At 30.7% G+C, this 20,479-nt stretch overlaps 1 protein-coding gene across 4 annotated transcripts in view; it reads left to right on the forward strand.

Moving 5' to 3' along the window:
• LOC127173497 (CSC1-like protein 2) overlaps positions 1 to 20,479 on the forward strand; it is a 59,725-nt gene that overhangs the window by 14,751 nt on the left and 24,495 nt on the right. For 2 of the 4 annotated variants that reach the window (XM_051123411.1, XM_051123414.1), the window contains exons 2-7: positions 8,349 to 8,561; positions 9,562 to 9,641; positions 12,781 to 12,819; positions 16,331 to 16,421; positions 18,704 to 18,741; positions 19,707 to 19,849. In XM_051123411.1, the coding sequence (XP_050979368.1) occupies positions 8,400 to 8,561; positions 9,562 to 9,641; positions 12,781 to 12,819; positions 16,331 to 16,421; positions 18,704 to 18,741; positions 19,707 to 19,849 (553 nt within the window). In that variant the 5' untranslated portion in view covers positions 8,349 to 8,399. Of the gene's footprint in view, positions 1 to 2,460; positions 2,564 to 8,348; positions 8,562 to 9,561; positions 9,642 to 12,780; positions 12,820 to 16,330; positions 16,422 to 18,703; positions 18,742 to 19,706; positions 19,850 to 20,479 lie in introns of all 4 variants that reach the window. The other 2 variants (XM_051123412.1, XM_051123415.1) reach the window with 2 other exon arrangements.

The raw sequence follows: 20,479 nt of genomic DNA on the forward strand, positions 1-20,479 counted from the left end.
TTTCTGACGTGTGGATCGCAAATCAGACTTATAAGTCCGTGCTGGATGCCAAAAACCATCCTTTTGACAGTTTATTGTTAACAGGATAAAGATGCACAGATTTCGGAATTCCCTGTGAAAACCTGATCCGACAAACATGCAGTCAATTTCATGATCAGAATTTTTTAGTCCATTTCTTTATACGCTTTTCAGAGGAGACATCATTTACTTTCCTATGTCTTTCCACTGAACATAAAAGGAGAAATTTGAAGTTTTTCATGCTTTTTGAGCTTGAAGCGCTTCAGTCCCGGTGCATTGTAATTGCATGAAAAGCCTTCAGATTTTTCCTTTTGTGCTCTGAGAGAGAAGGAATGTCAGTGTGAGCCTTTATTTTGGAGTGAACTGTTATTTTCAATCAAGTTTTGAAAGCTTTGAACCAAACTGATCGGTTCAAGGATGAATCACCATGTTATAACATATGATTTCCCAGCAAAAAGATTGAACAAGGTGAAGATGATGAAGTCTGGGATGATAGAGTAAATCTAGCCTCTGCCTACAAAACTCAAAACAGACCTCTTCTTGTTTCCATGGCAACAGTGACATCTCTTATTGGCTGTTCTTGCTTTTACAGTTTTAATGAAACCATTTTTTTTTTTTTTTTTTTAATGCTGGAGTTGAGAACCAGATTTTATTTTATTTTTTTTTTCAGAATGATTTTATTTTATTATTTATTTATTTTTTTTGTACATTAATATTTATTTTATTATTTTATATTATTTTTTTAGTTTATAATATTTTATTTTTATTTATTTAGACATAAATGTTTCTTTTACATAAATAGCACATCTTATTTATTTATGTATTTATTTATTTGTTATTATTTTACTTTTTATTTTGTAATAACTTTTTTTTTTTTTTTTTTACATTGGGATCTGTTAGTAAAGACAGGCTACAAATGGCATATATGTATATTTATATTTATTTTATTATTTTATATTATTTTATATATATATATATATATATATATATATATATATATATATTTTATTAGAACTAAATGTTTCTTTTTTGCATTTTGGTCTGTTAGTAAAGACAAACTATAAATAGACAGCACATCTTTATATTTAGATTTATTTTATTATTTTATATTAATTTTTAGTTTATAGTATTTATTTTTATTTCTTTAGAAGTAAATGTTTCGTTTACATATAAATAACACATCTTATTTATTTTTAATTTGATATATTTTATTTCTGTTTATTTTGTAAGAACTAAATGTTTTTTACATCTGGATCTGTTAGTGAAGACAAAGCACATCTTACTATTAATTTTATTTTGTTATTTTACGTTTTATTTTTTATTTTGTAGACTATAAATAGACAGCACATTTTATTTGTTTTATTATTATTATTATTATTATTATTATTATTATTATTATTTTTTATCAGAACTAAATGTGTTTTTTTTTTTTTTTTTTTTTCATTTCATTTGGATCTGTTAGTGAAGACAAAGACTATAAATAGACGGCCCTTTATATTTTATTTTATTTTATTTTATTTTCTATTATTTAGTTACATTTGTTGTTTTATTTTTAAAATGTATTTTATTTTATGAATATTATTTTTTTATTTTATTTTGTCAGAACTAAATGTGTGCTTGGTTTTTTTTTTTTTTTTTTTGCATCTGTTAGTGAAGACAAAGACTATAAATAGACAGCATATCTTTATATTAATATTTATTTTATTTTAATTTGAATTCAATTTAATTATTATTATTATTTTTTAAATTTAATTTTGCTTTATTTAATCATTTTTATATAACTGAATGTTTTTTACATTTGGATCTGTTAGCTGTTATAATACAAAAACAATAAATAGACAACACCTTTATTTTAAGGTATAGACACACATCTTTATATTAAATGCAACAGCAAACACTCAGCATGACCAGTGTAGTTTTTATTCATTCAGTTCTTTGTAATGACAAATCAGCCTAGAACTGAATGATGAGTCTGAATCAGTCGAATGAATCATTTGGGAATGTTATTGAATACCAGCTGACTTACTCACTGATCGTCATAATTTTCAGTCATATTTGACTTGACCTGAGAACGTTTGATGAGTTGTACTTAAACAACCGGTTTCTCAACACTTATGTAATCGTGTAATTAAAGACTTCTGACGTTTAAGAACCTCGGATCTTCTGTCTTTCAATACCTTAATAATCATTTTAATCTTGAATGTCGTTTTTATTTCTGGAATCCTGTTGATCTGTGGTGCATATGGGTTATGATTTGTTATGCTTTGAATGAATGGAATTGAATGGAAATAATTACTCTGCCATCTGGATTGAGGAAAGCGTTAGTTTCACTCACAGTTTTGCTCCGTTTGTTTTCCATTGATGAATGGAGAATATTAATGACCGCGTCTTGCTGTAAAGGCGATGAGCTATGAGTCTATTGAATGTTTTTGTTTTTCCCAGACATTCAGGATGTTATTGGACCGGTGTGACGGGCTGCTTTGACTTTCTGTCAAGATGTTCTCTTGCATTTTTAGATGACCTGAGCACTCTCCGACCTTGACAGGTTGTCTGTTTCTTCACTATAGTGGTGTTAAAACTCCATATGAGACATCAGTGTTGTGCTTCAGAACAGAGACCGAAGAGTGAAACTGCTTTTTACAGCACAATTTGTGTTCACAATTTGTTGTCACAATGCCAAAAACTTCAGTTGTTGATGATAATATTTAGGCTTAAGATACACTTCTTCCACAAGCATTTAGCTCATACATCATAAACAAACAAACAAACAAAAAAGTGATATTTAAAAAACAAAAATGATCATTTATTGTTGTTGTAGTAAAAAAGCTCTGCATTTTCCTTTGCTCTAACTGTGCAGTAAGTTTATACTATGAACTTGGCATTATGTAGGCCTACTAATTATATTGTTAAATATCTTATTCTATCTTATTCTTGTCAATATTGTCGTTTAATATTAAGTGGCAGGTTCATTAGGTGCAATTTCTCTGCAAAACAAGCTGTTTGCATTTAATATCTTGTAAGATGGACATTTTGACCAGAAGCATTCGGCAAGTGCATTACAATGAGACAAGAACACACTTGTGCATATGAGTCTTTAAAATCATCTGTTTTTTAGTCAGACAGCCAGTGGGTATTTATGTTACGTTTTATATTTATTATATATTTATTTGTAGTTTATATGAATTTGCTATTTTATATTTATTTATATATTTTTATTATTTTTTAAATTATATATTTTTTATTTTTGTATTTTATTTTTCATTTTTATTTATTATTTTTTACTTTTTTTTTTTATTAAGACTTGTTTATTAATATTTTTAGAATTATTATTTTATGTTTTTTATTTGTTTTTATTTATTTGCATTTGTTTTATTTATTTATTTATATTATTTATTTGTTATTATTTTATTATTATTAGTATTATTTATATTTATATATTTTTAATAATTATATTAAGATTTATTTTTATTTTTATATTTTATATTTATTATATCTTTTTATTTGTATTATTTATTTTTATAGTTTTTTTGCTTTTTATTAAGTTAATTAATAGTTAATAGTTAATAATATTAATAGTTTTTTTATTAATATTTTGTATTAAGATATTAAGATAATGCAATTTATGTACAAAGAAATTGAAATAATTTAGATTTACAAATTTTATACATTTAGATTTGTCTGCTAAAATAGGTCAACATATAAATAACAGTACACACACACACACACACACACACAGTGTTATTTAAACCAAAATACAGTATAATAATAAAGTATATAGTTGTTTTTCATCAATTTTTCCTTGATACAGCAATAAGAGTACTGCAGTAGTGTGTTTGTGATGCTGTCTATGTAGGCAGCACACTAGGTGTTCAGAAGGGCTCGTGTGACTGAGGGAGTGTTGAGGCCAGTGTAGCAGAACAATCTACCGCAGTGCCGCTGCAGCCCGACCTCACCTTCTTATCCTCCCTCTCTCTTTCTCCCTCCCTCCCTCTCTTTCTCTCTCTCTCTCCACTAAGCCTGAGTGTCACTGAGTCTCAGCTGGCAGATCTCAGTTAGCCGCTCGTGTGCTGTGTTCGGACAGTGCCAGGGGCTGGATCATGTCTCTTCAGCGCTGATCCAGTCATCCTCAGCCGTTACTGGCAGCGACACTGTGATGTAGCACAATCTGTTTCACATACAGCAGGACCACACCACTGAAGCCAGGGTTTCAGGATTAGTGCTCATGTATTATCTGTGTTTCTTCTCCAAACTGGACACAGTTTAAATACACTTTCCATTGCATGGCTCCATCTGCTAGCCGTAATCTCACTTAATGAAATGGTTCACCCAAAAAGAAAACTTGTTATAATCATTTACTCAAACCCCAAAATCTCGCCCATAGACTTATTTCATGCGTTGAGGAATAAGGTGGATAGGCCTAATATAAAACAACAAATAACTTGCATAAAATCAGCAAACACTGCGGAACCAAATAATTAAGAAACATAGAACAATAATAAAAATAAAAAATGTAAAATAAAAAAAATAAATAAATTACACGTTTAAATAAAGTAAAAATCTGCAAACACTGTGGAACCAAATAAATAAGAAACGTGTTTAAAAAAAAAAATAAAACTTTCAAAATCACCTTAGATAAAAGGCAAAAGTCAGCAGGTTTTTCAAAATCCAAAATATATATGGCACTTTCCCCCCTCAAATCTATGGTCTGGATAGCTAAAACCTAATAAAGTATTATTACCTGGAAAAACCTTTGAAATTAATGAAATTGATCTATGAATGTGATTAACTGTTCCATTAAAGTAAATGAATAAAAGTGACATAGAATTACATTTAGTGGGTTAAATTACTATTTTTTGGAAAACAATTTTGCCTACTTTAATTTATATAATAATAATAATAATAATAATAAATAATAATAATAATAATAATAATAATAATAATAATAATAATAATAATAATAATAATAATAAAAATAATTAATTATTTAATTATTATTATATATATTTTTAAGAATGATGATTTTTTTTTTTATCTTCTATTGTATAATGTTTTATATAGTATTATATGTTTTTTTTTATTTATTTAAATGTATTATTATTAATATTTATTATTATTATTATTTGTATTTTATAGTACATTGCAGTTCATTTATTTAATTTTAAATAAATAAATTTAATTTAAAAATTACATTTATGTATTTAGTACAATATTATAGTGTTTTATTTAATTTAATTTGAATTTATTATTATTATTATTATTATTATGTAACATAATAGTATGTTGTATTTTAATTTAATTAAACTAATTATAATATTTTATTTTACTATATATTTTAGTGCGTAGTATTATAGTATGTGTTGTATTTTAATTCAAATTTGTATTATTATATTTTGTATAGTATGATGTATTTATTGAAAAAAATATTCAATTATGTATTTTATAGTATAGTATTATAGTAGATGTTGTATTTTATGTAATTCCAGTTTATTTTAATTCCTCGTTTTGTGTGTTTGTTATGATTGTGCTGGCTGATAGAGTCCAAAGCAAATTTTCCTTAGCAGGACAAAGTAGATTTAATTTAATTTAATTTAATTTAATTTAGATCAGCTCAGTAAAACTAAGGTAATGCATTAGAACTAGGCTTGTCAAAAACACAAAAACGTAAGTCCATTTTAACTTTTGTGTGTTCAATTTGCAGTATTATTTACTGAAAATCTTTTTTTCTGTAATTTTGATGCCACAGTTTCAGCAGCGACTTCTTTCTCAAAAACGCTTTTTGATGTAAACATGACATACTCGTATAATCCAGTATATGCTAACTCTCAGAAGTCGTGTAGATGCTGTTCAACCACGTTTGAACTAGTGATTGCAGCAAATTGTCGTCTGATGCTGTGATTAGTTACTGTAGATAAAACATTCATCTCATTGCATTGAAAGCATCTACATGTGTTCGAACCTACAACCTCAGATCATTAGCATTTTGACATCCGTTTCCCCTCAGTCACAAAACTCCCACGCAAATGTCTGTCACCGGTGGGGCACAAACGCTCGACTCCCCTGTGCTTGCCTGAATCAGTTTTTAGATGTAGCTGAAATGATCCGTCCTGTTTTTAGTGCCGCGGATCTGTGTGGGCTGTTTAGATTTCCCATGATTCCTGCCAAGGTGTTGGCGGCGCTGGGCTGCAGGGGGAATGGCTGTTGCCGGCGGAACGTGTGAGAGCAGGTGAGCGCTGGGACGAGTGGGTGATTCAGACGGAGGAGAGGAGTTGGACGCTCATCAAACGAGCGTCTAGTGTTCCATTGCGTCAGAACGATCTGTATTATATAAGCGCACACAGTATGAGGGCGAGGAGACTGTCAGATGATGCTGACTGCGTTCATATCTGCTTGTTGTCTCAACAAGAGAGGATGATGACTGTCCGTTTGAGTAATCTAAACATTGAGGGAAATGTTGGAGAAAAGCCAGAGACTGAGCATTTGTACAGCTTTACCACAGTAATAATAATAAATTAAATAATGATTTTTATTATATATGTTATAAATGGTCAAACAATATGGATTTTTTTAGATGGACAATACCAATATCTTAAAGCGTAGTGACCGATTACACACGTTAAATGTGAAACATAAGATGTGTAAAATTTATGTAATGATCATAAAATCATAAATTAAAAAATGAGTCAATATGAAAAAATGACAATGAACTTGGTTAAAAAAAATAAGCAAGCTTTTGATTCTGTACACATCTGCACTGATCTGCACTCATAGTCAAAATAAAAGCTTTTATTGGTACTTATCAGCCGATACTGATAACTGAAAAATCGGTCAATATATGGTAATTCACCAGCCAACCAGTAAGTACTATTATTATTATTATAAGTATAAATATTTAATTTTTTTCTTTAAAAATAATTTATAGTCTTGTCCCATTGCTGTCAAAATAAAAGCTTTTTTTGACACTTGTTGGGCCATACCAATAATTGCAAATATTAACCGATATGTGGTAATATATTGGGCAACCAATAAGTACTATCAATATTGAAGAATAAATAAAATTTGTATTTATTTATTTATTTATTTATTTATTTTTAAAAGCAAAGATTTGTCTCATTCCTGTCAAAATAAAAGCTGTTTTTGATGCTTAATGGCCCATACCGATAATTGAAAAAAATGGCAAATATCGACTAATATATAGTAATATATGAGCCAACCAATAAGTACTGTTATTATTTAAGTAGAAATATTTAATTTTTTCTTAAAAAGCAAAAATAATAGCCTTGTCCCATTGCTGTCAAAATAAAAGCTGCTTTTGACACTTATCGGGCGATACCAACAATTGAAAAATGGCAAATATTAGCCGATATGTGGTAATATATTGGTCAACCAAGAAATACTGTTATTATTTACATGTAATTCTTTTTCAATTTTTTTTTTCTTTAAAAAAAAAAAGGTTTGTCTTATTGCTGTCAAAATAAAAGCAGTTTTTGATGCTTATTGGCCGATACAATCATTGAAAAATGGCAAATATTAACCGATATAGGCCAACCAATAAGTACTATAAGTACAAATATAAAATTTTTTATTTTAAAAAAAATTAGAGTTGTCTCGTTGCTTTCAAAATAAAAGCTGTTTTTGACACTTGTTGGGCGATACCAATAATTACCAATAAATACCAATAAAAATAAATACATTTTTATTTATTTATTTTTAAAAGCAAAGACTTGTCCCATTCCTGTCAAAATAAAAGCTGTTTTTGATGCTTAACGGCCCATACCGATAATTTAAATAAAATGGCAAATATCGACTATTATATGGTAATATATGTGCCAACCAATAAGTACTGCTATTATTTAAGTATAAATATTTAATTTTTTCTTAAAAAGCAAAAATAATAGCCTTGTCCCATTGCTGTCAAAATAAAAGCTGGTTTTGACACTCATCGGTTGATACCAATAATTGAATAATGGCAAATAGCAGCTGGGTTAGGGTTGTTATTTATTTATTTATTTATTTATTTATTTATTTATTATTATTGTTATTCAAATATTATTCAAATAAATAAATAAATAAGAGTCTTATCCCATTGTTGTCAAAATAAAAGCTGTTTTTGACAATTACTGGCCAATAACGACAATTAAGATAATTAAAAATGTCAAATATTGGCCCATGTATGGGAATATACAAATCAGCCAATAATTACTATTGTTGTTTAAGTATAAATAAAATAAAAAAAAAATCTTTACAAAAAAAAATAAAAAATAACTCTAGAATGTTAGATCTTTGCATAGTTAGAAAGGGTATAATTTGGGTCTGTTTTGTGTTCTCCTCAGGTTCTTCGTCAGGATGTTGCAGTGATTGAGGTGAAACATCTTGTCAAGACGATGTGGAGTTTTGGAAACCCGACCTGTACGAGTCAGGCCAACTGTTACAACAATGCTTCCAAAGAATACTGCTACTCGGCCCGGATCCGCAGTACCGTGTTGCAGGGCCTGCCCTTCGGAGGGGTTCCCACCGTCCTCGCGCTGGACTTCATGTGCTTCCTGGTAAGTGAGCTGTAAATAATATTTTAATATTAGCTGTAAAATTGGCATTTCATGATGATCTTGAAAAGAGATGACAAACTCAGCCTTTCCCTGTCTATATGCAGTCATTTTACACCTCATGCCGTATTTTTTAAATCATTTAGACAGATCTAACTTCACATTTGATTGTCATTGCAGTGCTGTGCTTTACTTAAGAATGTTGACCTTAGTATCAATGGATTGACCCAGTTTTCTGGTTGTCTGCTCCGAGTTATATTTACATGATCTCTTCAGATGGAAAAAACCAAGTGACCTTGCATTTTAAATGTATGTGAGCAGACAGCGCTGAAGTGATTGTCTGTCAAAGCTACGTAACAGCGGATGTTTAACCTGCTAACTCTGTCAGCCTGACTAACTCAGCACCTTGGCTGCCCTCTTGACCTACATTTCTCCCTGATGTCTTCAGTTGCGAGCTACACATCAGTGTAAACTGCAAATAAGCTCTTTATCTCTGCTCAGGTCAATATAAACGTGATTAAAAGTCTCAAATCAAGCCTTGATTTATCCTCTGATTTATTATTTGCATTTTTCTTTCCTTGATCTGATGACTGATCTAAGTCAAAACTGGAAAAAAGTAAGCACAGTTGGGTAGAACAGAATTATTGTTGTCCAAGTGCTAAACTTCCTTGATCAAAATGGCAGATTTATAAGGATTTCCTAGTTATTATTTAAGTTTGAACACTGTGTTCAGAAGATACATCCATTAGTAAAGGTAGGCCATGGCCAAACATTCCTGTGTTCTGAATGAATTAATGAATTAAAATCCCATAAATCATGTTCTTTCAGAAGTCTAGGCACCTCAGTGCTATGATGTTTTTTTTTTATTACTGCATTGACAATTTCTTGTCACAGTAATGATTTGTTTCACAATATGCTTGTAAACATTTGGCCTTGGACACATTAGTTTGAATTTAATTAAGTTTATCACATGGCTGATTGTCTCTGCATCTCCATCTGTCAGGTTCTTCTTTTTGTCTTCTCCATCTTGCGGAAGGTGGCGTGGGATTATGGCCGTCTTGCCCTGGTGACCGATGCTGACAGGTAAGGACATGCCGCTATCAGACCTGTCTGATTTATAGGAGTCATTTGGATGTCAAGCCGAATGATTTCTCGTTGCCGTGTAGTCTTTAGTTCTTCTTTAGATTCTTTGCAGAAAATGTGTGTATGGTGGTTTACTTGGGAAAAGGGCAAGCAAAAGAAAACTGGAGGGCATTTCCATCCTGGCGTTATTTGAATTCCATGTACACAGCCTGAAAAATGACAGGGTTTGGCAGATGTGGAGAAAATCACAGAATCCCTGTTTCATGCTGTGAACTGAAATGACCAACATCAATGGACATCAACTCATCCAATCAATAGAGTCTTCTCATAGAGTACCACCTATGGTGGCCAGAAGTGGCCGATAATGGGCGCAAACCTGCTGTTTGAGGCGAATCACTGAGATTTACCATCACTTTCTGCTAACCACAGGCCTTAAGAGCACATTTGAGTCAACAGAAAAACCACTACCTCTGGTTACTGATGAGTTTGAGATTAGAGTCTTTGTGATATGGTAGTCTTACAAAAACGTAACCACCTTGGTTTTAGACCTTTCCATTTTTGCCAAATTAAAGACAAACACAGTGTTAGAAAAGACAACAACAAATTATAGCCAAATCTTGAGCTTCTAAATAAATAGGAATAGTCAAGAAAACAGTTTGGTAGAACATAAGTGTTGTCCAAGAAACTGAGATTCATAAGGTTTTCCTAGTAATAGCCCCCCTATGGATGGAATTGGATATAAATTGGTGCATGTCCTCAAATTGGCCTGATGTTCATCTGTACCAAGTTTCATTAAGTTTGAGCATTGCTTTCAGAAGTTACATCCTTTAGAAGAAACAGGCCGTGGCCAAACATTTAATTGACTCGCGTGTGCCCGATGAATTAATGAATCACTATCCTCTAAATGATGTTCTTTCAGGAGTGTCTCTTGATGATGCTAGTAGTTTTGGACCCTTATAAATCACAGAAATGGTCTTACTCCATCTGTACACCCCACGTGTGCTTTTCGTTCAGCCTCACAGCTTGAATATCCAGGTGCAACTAAACGCACCCAAAAACCTTCATGATCCACTGACGTTTCTTTGGCAGGAAAGGAAGTGAAATAAAGGCTGCTCACACAAGCCATCTGCTTCATAAGACAGTGCGTTTCATTATCACTGAGCATATTTGCTGTGTTTCTGCTGCTGTCGGTGCACATCACCGCTGTGTTTCTATTTTCATTCTGTTTTTCCTCTTCTTGCTTTTCTTTGTTTAGTGCTTTTTTTTTTTCCCCCCTTTTCTCGCTGGTGCGGAATGGAGCCAGAAATGTTCCAGCATATCATTTCCCATTGAATCGATCATGTTTTATTTGCTGCTTATTAAAGTTGCTGGAAATAGACCGAGCCGGTGGCATCGTCTTTTTTTAACTTGGTTACATAAGTGCCTAATATATATTTATTTTAAAGAGTGTGCTTGTAAGAGCTGCAGTTTAATCTGGTGTTTACTTAACCAAAGACTACACTGGTACTACCTTGATTTTTAATTTGAGGGCTTTGAAGGCCGTTGTATTGATTGATTTCTTCCTGTAGTAGAGTAGAAACAGTAAAAATGTAAGCTTTGACAGGCTTCCTACTGGATTCGTAAGGCAATTTGTTTATCAGCTCCCTTCCAGCTCCCTTCTTGCTGTCTTTCACTGTGTACCTTCGTCCGTCCTCTCACTCAATCTCTAAACTACATCATCTATGACCAAAGGCAGTTTAAAAACGCCTTTGAGTTTTGTATATTGATGTGGTTTGTAGATGTGTTTCCGGACTGCTGCTTGCTGTTGACTACACAGCGTCCGTCTGTAATTACAGCGACACGCTCCAGAGGAAAGACCCGTCAAATCGCTGATTCTGTGTTTCCCACGTGGACAGTGCATTAAACATGAGACTCTAGTTTATGCACTTGTGACTGTACAGTTCATAGCAAACAGATTGACATGCCAATGCTGAAGTGAAAGCACAGCTGTAATGTGGTGTAATTGAGCCACTTTAAGCAACTACTGGCCTTAAAAAAGTATCCTAGATTCATTTAAACATCACAGAAATGTGGAGCATGTGCGCAGCAGCTTTCGATGGTGCAGACTTTATTTTAAAAATTATTTTTGTTTACCTTTTTTTTTTTTTAATCTTATTTGAAATATATTTTTTAATTTTTGTATTTTAATATTTTACGTTTTTATGTTATTTTAGTTTTTATTTTTTTATTTTCATGTGGTTTTTTTTTTTAAGTTGTAATTTTTATATTTTATTTGATGTTTTATATTCTATTTACTTTTTTATTTTTTATATATCTAATTTAAAATGCTAGATTTTATTTTGTTTTAATTTTTATATTTTTATTTTATTTTCGCTCTAGGGTCGGATCATTACCAAATGTTTGCACTGGTATTGTATTAGTGCCTTAAATGTTATTTTAAATTTTATTTTTATTATATATTTAAATTGTTGTATTTTTTAAATATTTTATTTCATTATTTTTTTATATTTTCATTTATTATTATTTTTAAATCTTATTTAAAATGTTATTTTGGTTTATTTTTTGTATTTTTGTATTTGTATTTTATTTTATTATATGTTTTTATTTTATTTTATTTATTTATTTATTTATTTGTTTTTATTTTATTTAATATTTTATTTAGTAATATTTTTAATATTTATCTACTACTTATTTTACTTTAATTTTCTCTCTCTCTCTCTCTCTCTCTCTCTCTCTCTCTCTCTGTATATATATATATATATATATATATATATATATATATATATATATATATATATATATATATATATATAATTTAAAATTTTAGATTTTAATTTGTTTTTATTTTATTTCTTTACAATAAAGACATTTTATTGTTTTTATTTTATTTCTTTACAATAAAGACATTTTATTGTTTTTATTTTATTTCTTTACAATAAAGTATTGTAATGTCACCTTTAAAATATATTGGGAGATACTGATATGTTCACAGATATATCATGTATCTCAACTTGTCACCTAACGCCGTTCTTTCCACAGCTGAAGCTCTGACAGCTGCAGCCTTCAGAGATTTATTGATCTGAATAAATTCAAGCTTATTTTTTCCTTCCTCTTTTGTTTTTTTTCTTTCCTTCCCAAGACAGAAGAGAAGATTCAGCGGTCTGGAGGAGCGGGAGTAGTATGTTCAGTTATTGTTCCCTTCGCTTTATTCTGCTCACTGAAGAACTAACTAACTGCTCACTTCTTTTGATAAACTTGTGTGTGTGTGTGTGTAATGGTTTGTAATTGTGGGGTTCCTCACCTTTGACCTTTTCTAACACACCACGGGATGTTGTTTTAAAGATCTGTGTGATTTGCTGTCCTGAGTGTTTTCTCTCATTGCTCACTACATATTAATTTTCCTCTGGTGTTTGTGTGTGATGTTTGACTCACGCGTGTAAATTTGGCTTTCTGAAGGGCCTCTAACACATGAGTGTCAATAACCGCCTGCCCTTCATGTTTCTTTTTGTGACGTTTGTTATTTGACTACAGTAGGAGGAAGGAACGTGGTAACTATGAGCCCGTACGCAGGTAAAAGAGCTTTAGCGTGTCTTTCTGACCCGTTGTGACCCCAAAAGTGGATCCAAACGAGAGCCCCTCAGTATTGTGAGTCGTCCTGCCCTTGTGAACGTGGACAGTCAAGTGTATCTTCTCATGTAGAGCGAGTTGGTGATCGTAGGTGGATATGATCTCCGTAGATGACTGTGTTCTTGTTCTCCCACTGTTGCCCTAATGGTCTGAAACAACAAATTAGTCCATTTCAAATGAATTTAAAGGACTATCTCACCAAAAAAATAAAATTCTGTCATATTTTATTCATCACGAGTCACGAATAGCGACTTCTACTCAACCAACAAACAAGTTATCAGGCTGCTAAGTGTATCTTTTTTTTTAATATTATTTTCTTATAGTGTGCATATAAGAATTTATGTAATAAAAAGACGTGTAAAAAATATTATAAATATATTATATATATTTATATGTATTTTATGTATATGTATATATGTATATGTGTGTATATATATATATATATATATATATATATATATATATATATATATATATATATATATATATATATATATATATATATATGTATATGTATATGTATATGTATATATATGTATATGTATATGTATATATATGTATATATAATATGTATATATATGTATGTGTTTTAATATTTTATTAATTTATTATTTTTAGTTATTTTATATTTATTTTATTTATATATTTATTTATTTGTTTATTTATTTATTTATATTTTTTATTTATTTATTTATTTTTATTTGGATATATTTTATTTTAATTCCATATGTTATCATATGTTACATATTGAGATATACAGACGTTCACAGATATTTTATTTTATTTTATTTTATTTTATTTTACTTTATTTTATTTTACCAAATGTTTGCACTGGTACTGTACTAGTGCCTAAAATTTTATTTTATTAATATGTATAATTTATAATATAATAAAATATTAAATAAAATAAAAATAATAATTTATTTCATTTTATTTAATATTTTATTATATTATCATTATTTTTTTTTTTTGCTTTAATTTTAATTTTAAATATTTTATTTTTTATATATTAGATTTTATTTATTTATCTTTAAAATATGTTGAGTGACAGATCTTCACAGATTTTATTTTATCTTATTTAATTTTATTTATGTATATTTATTTATTTATGTTTTTATTTTATTTCTTTACTGCCCAAAAAGGACAAAACAAACCAACAAAAAAAAACCCTATGCTATAAAGCATTATTGAAGTAGTCCAGACTTGGAATATAAAAGTAATATAAAAGAGTTTTTTCACCTTCTTTGTATGAGCATGAACATACTGCTAAACATCTGCTTTTGTGCTGAAGTACTGATGTGAGAGTGAATAAATAATGGCAGAATTTCATTTTTGGGTGAATTATCACTTTATATACAGTATGAATTGCAAACTGTATAGCATTTCATTTAGCTTTTGCTTTAAACCAGTCGAGTTCGTTCAAGGCATCAGCAGAGTTTTTGCCATGCGAGCACCGCTGTCTCAGTGATTGATTGATTTGACTGACAGGTGATGTGTTGACAAATGAAAGCAAGTGTAGAAATAAAGTTTGGATTCAGTTCAGTGTGTTACCAAAACACTGTTACTCAGTGCTGAGGTCAGGAAATGCTTAATTCAGGGATTTATTTTTACTCATTTGTTAAATGTTCATTCTGGCCCGGTTACCTTTTGAACCTCTGTTCTTATCACTGCATTTGAGACGCAGCGGAGCACGTGTTTCACAAAGGACGATTCCTGCGTCCCTCACGAATCTTCTTCTGCTGTTAGTCTAATGAGTCTGTCAGTCATCCGGATCTGCAGCAGAGAAACCACAGTGATAAAGTTGCTTGATAGGATCCTTTTTCAAACTGTGTCAGAGCCGTTCTGGAACCGTTTCCGACACAGAAAAAGAGGATCTGGCCCTTTAAACCTGCTGGTTTTAAACTAGGAACTAGTAATGTCAGAGATCTTGTCCTCAACAAGTACAGGCAAAATTAGCCTAATTGTACACGTTTGATATTTTTTTTCACAAATTGATATTTTATTTTATTTTATTTTATTTTATTTTATTATTTTATTTTATTTTGTTTATTTATTCATTTATTTATTTATTATTGTATTTATTTTATTTTAAATTCATAAATGACTTTGGTTGCTAAAATGTGTTTGTAATGTGTAATTATTATATGAATAAGATTTTTTTTTTTGTCTTAGTATGTATATAAGAATTTATGTAATTTTAAAATAAAACAGGAAATATGTGAGAAATTATACATATGTATCAGCCTAATTGTACCAGACTTTCTTATTTTAAGTTTACTTTTTATTTTAATTTTATAAGTTTTTGAATATAATAAAAATTGTATTTTATTATACATTTTATACATAAAATAAAATTGAGTTTTATTTTATTTTATTTTATTTTATTTTATTTTAAATGCATAAATTAATGACTTCGGTTGCTATTTTACTTTTAATTTTGTTCTTTTTTTTTTTTATAAAATAAAAACTATTGTACTGTATTATACATAAAATAAAATGTGTTATTTTATTTTATTATTTTATTTTATTTTATTTTATTTTATTTTTGTATTGGTGTGTATATAAGAATTTATATAATTAAAAAAAAAAACAGGACATAATGTATATCAACCTTATTGTACCAGACTTTATTTTTGAATTTTTTATTTTATTTATTTATTTATTTATTTATTTATTTTTTTTTTAAATGTTTAAGATATCTGTAGCCTCTAAACATTGAGTCTGAGGAGGAGGGAAGGATCATAAGCATCTCCCTGTCAGGATGATTTAGATCTGTATTTGTCTTGGGAGTAGATTAGACTTCATCTCAGCTGTGGATTAAAATCTGTCAGCGTATGGAAGGAAATGAGCATTACAGATGTATTCTCTGTTCCTCAGGCGCGTAAATACTTAATATCCCATCTACCCCGAGATGAGACTGACCTACATTTGCCTGAGTGGACCTGAACGTTCAGCATTCTGAGCGTCCGGCTTCTGCTTGGCCTTTAAAATAATCAGTGTTTCTCACATTATTCTTTCTCTTTTTCTTCTGCTTTCTGTGTCTTGTGTGTGTTTCTGTTCAGTGTGGCTTCAGCTCTTCATTCTGAAACGCCGGACCGTTATGAACGTCTCACCTCGGTCTCCAGCTCGGTGGATTTCGAACAGCGAGATAATGTAAGACCCCTGTCAATCACTCCTATGGCCACGCCCCCTCCCATCTGCATCCACACATCCACTAATTAATACTTTTATTCAGCAAGGACCCATTAGATTGTTCAAAAGTAGTGGTAAAAACATTTATAATAAATGCTGTTCTTTTGAAGGGACTTTTAAGTCATTTATTTCGTTAAGTCATTTATCTGCAATAAGAGTTGGCGATTTGACTTTGGCTCACACTCAATGTCTTTATTGCCCATTTCCTAAATCGTGTCTCCCAGCTCCTCTCCCTCCCCGAGGGCTTCATTGATTTTTCCATGCAACGCTGACCTCACGTCAACGTTATATACGCTTGGAAAGAACCGAACGGCCTTTATAGAGGGCGAGAACTTCCTCCCTCCATCATTTCAGTTTAAATCACAGTCATGATGAACCAGCATTTCTGCACTCGTTTCAGACGGCGTCCTTGAAAGTCCCCAGAAGCCTTCAGGAGAGAAACTGACTCAACAGAACCTCCAAATAAACTCCCTCAAACTGAAACCTCAGGATATCTTGAAGTGATTTAGAGTAGTGGTTGACTAAAATAGATTTTTTTTTTAAATGGCTGATATAGAGCTGGTAAATGATGTCACAATATGGTAAAAACACAACTAAAATTAAATTTATATTGATTTTACATAATATTTATACATTCACATAGTAATTTGAAAGTAAATGTGAAGAAGAAAATTTGAATGCTTTTAAAAAAAAGAAAAAAGAAAAGAAAACAGAGGTGGCCAAATTTAATATGAAAGGCCAAAACCAAAATTTGATTGAGGGGAGTAGGCCAAAAGTAAATGTTGCATTATATCCAGCTATAATACTGTATATCAAAAAGTATTAAGTTAAAAACGATGTAAATAACATTTTAATGAAATACTGACACATCAGCCAAATAGGAGAAACTGATTGGCCAATGCAGATAGTTGAAAAATGTCAAATATCGGTTGATATATCAGCCATTATATATCAACCATGGCATTATTGAAACATCAGCCAAACAGAAAAACTGAGTGGCCAATGCAAGTAGCTGAAAAATGTCAATTATCGGTTGAGATATCGGCCGATATATCGGCTATAGTGATATTTAAACCTCAGCCAAACTGAAAAACTCATTGACCAATGCAGATAGCTGAAAAATGTCAAATATCACTTGAGATATTGCAAGATAAATTGACTATTACATTATTAAAACATCAGCCAAACAGAAAAACTGATTGGCCAATGCAGGTAGCTGAAAAATGTCCAATATCGGTTGAGATATGAGCCAATAAATCGGCTATGGTGATATTGAAACATCAGCCAAATAGAAAAGCTGATTGGCCAATGCAGATAGCTGAAATTTTTCAAATGTTGGTTGATGTGATGGGCATGTATATCGGCCATGGCAATATTGACACATCAGCCAAACAGGAAAAACTGATTGACCAGTACAGATAGTTGAAAAATGTCAATTATCGGTTGAGATATCTGCCGATATATCGGCTGTGACATTATTGAAACATCAGCCAAGCAGAAAAACTGATTGGCCAATGCAGATAGCTGAAAAATGTCAAATATCGGTTGAGATATCGGCCGATATATCGACCACGGCAACATTGGCCAAAACAGAAAAAACTGATTGGCCAGTGCTGTTAAAAGATGGCAATTATCAGTCGATATATTGGCCTTGGTGTAATCTGACACATTACTCAAAAAGGACAAACTGATTGACTGATGCGATCATTTTAAACAATAGCAAATATCTGTCAATATGTTGGTCTTGGCGTAAACTGTTTGGCTGATCCCAATAGTTTAAACAAAAATGGGCTCAGTATTGAATAACCAATAATTTAAAGGGAATTTTGTGAATTAGCCTCGCTCACAGATGAAATATCAGAGAAACCAGTGTAGGATGAGATTTCCTCAGGAAAATTTAGCAGGTGACATCACCCACCAAAACTGGCCCTTAAGCCTGTTTTCCAGCCTCTTAAGAGATCAGTGCAGGACTTCAGCATTTTCTGTCTGTCTTCACCTGTGTTCACCTCTAATCCTGCCAGAGAAATCGGCCGTCATCCTCACATACTCTCCCCGAGAGCCTTTTATAGGCCTGGTCGGATGTGTTGAGGCCATAAAACCCCCAAGAAGTATTAATATATGCAGTAATAGTCTGTTGGTGTGAGTGTGTGTGTGTGTGTGTGTGTGTGTGTGTGTGTGTGTGTGTGTGTGAGAGAGGGAGATGGATCATCACACATTCATTGTTTGATGTGCTTTCATTGCAGGGCTTCTGTTCCTGGTTGACGGCCATATTCAGAATAAAGTAAGTGGCTCTTTGGCTCTAATATGATGCACAGCAAAACAGAACAGGCAGTCCTAGACCTGTACTGCATGATCTGTGCAACAGAGTTTCCCGAGCCCCTTTGACCTAAAATATTACCTTAAATGACCCATGAGATATTAAGTTAGTATTTGAATAATTTTACAACACATTCACACATTGACTGTTCTCTAATGTCAGTTGCTTGACGTAAAGGTAAACTGAATATTTCTTTTTTGAATTTTTGGGGAGTTTTTTTTTTTTTTTTTTTTTTTTATGTTTTATTTCAGTTGTGTATTTTTAATATTTCATTAAATACATTTTTGATATTTTCAATTTCTTTATTTTGATTGTACTCGTTTAGAATTTTATTTCTATTATTTTAAATAATTTTAACTGTATATTTTATGGTTTAATTAATATATTCCTATTGTATGTGTTTTATTTTGTTTTTTAATTTTTTTTTTCTGTTTTTTTCTGGTTTTATTAAATTAGTAGTATTTCATTTTAAAATTGTACATTTTTATGATTTTAATTATATTTAGCAGTTTTTTTTATTATTTATTTTTGTTGGACATTTTATGATTTTTATTACATTTTAGAGTTTTATTTTTTATTTATTTTAGTTTGACTTCTTTTTAAATTATTTATTTTAATTTTACATTTTATTATTTTTTTTAACGATTAACTTTTCTTCAACTCAAACCTCTTACAGTTCCTGGACAAACCCCAGTTTGGGAAACCTTACTCCATACTTTATACTTCATACTAAATATTTGACACATTATATTATTTACCCCATACCTGTACTATGTGTTACATAGTGTGCACTCTGCCATCCATACTATGTACTTCCAGTTCAATTAATCATCCTTTATATTTCATATTCCATTCTTTATTGTCTGGAGTCCATGTAGTCCATACTCTGTAGTCAAGCATTCTCTCTCTATATGTTCTCGTTTTTGCAGGGATGAGGAGATCCGGGAGAAGTGTGGTGAAGATGCCGTTCATTACCTGTCCTTCCAGCGGCACATTATCGGTCTGCTGGTTGTTGTGGGCGTTCTGTCGGTGGGCATCGTTCTGCCGGTCAACTTCTCAGGCAACCTGCTGGGTGAGTCTTAGACTGTGGAGGTCAGATGTGTGATTATAGGTGCTGGTTGATACAAAGTTAATATTTCAGCTGATGCTTCACATTGCTGTCAAATCTTGACAGATTTTTACCAAGAAAATGTCAGAATAACTGTAGTAAGATTTCCAGATGAACACTTACTGGACTGAAGCAGCTTGGCTTTAATTGATTCTCCATGAAATCTGATCATCAGGATTTTTTGAGAATGTTTGTTTTCCAGAAGCTTAAGCAAGCATGTTAGTTTAATTGTTATAATTGTAAAAGCATTTATTTTAATTGCATATTTTATAGTTTTATTCATTTTTATTTTTTTTATTTTAAAATAATTTTTATTAATTGTACATTTTTATGTTTTTTTAGTAATTATTTATAAGCAGTTTTTATTTATTATTTGTAAATAATTTACATTTTTTTTAAATTTTATTATTTTTTGTTATTTGTTTTAATTGTGCTTTTTATGCTTTTAACATTTAGAGAGCATTTTATTCTAAATGTTATTATTTTAAAATGTATCTTTGTTGTGCATCTTATAATTTTATAAATTTTTAGTGTTTTATTTTGCTGTTATTTATTTTAATTTTGCATTGATTTTATTGTAAGCATTTATTTAGT

Source organism: Labeo rohita, chromosome 11 (assembly GCF_022985175.1).
Source record: "Labeo rohita strain BAU-BD-2019 chromosome 11, IGBB_LRoh.1.0, whole genome shotgun sequence".
Lineage (NCBI taxonomy): Eukaryota > Metazoa > Chordata > Actinopteri > Cypriniformes > Cyprinidae > Labeo > Labeo rohita.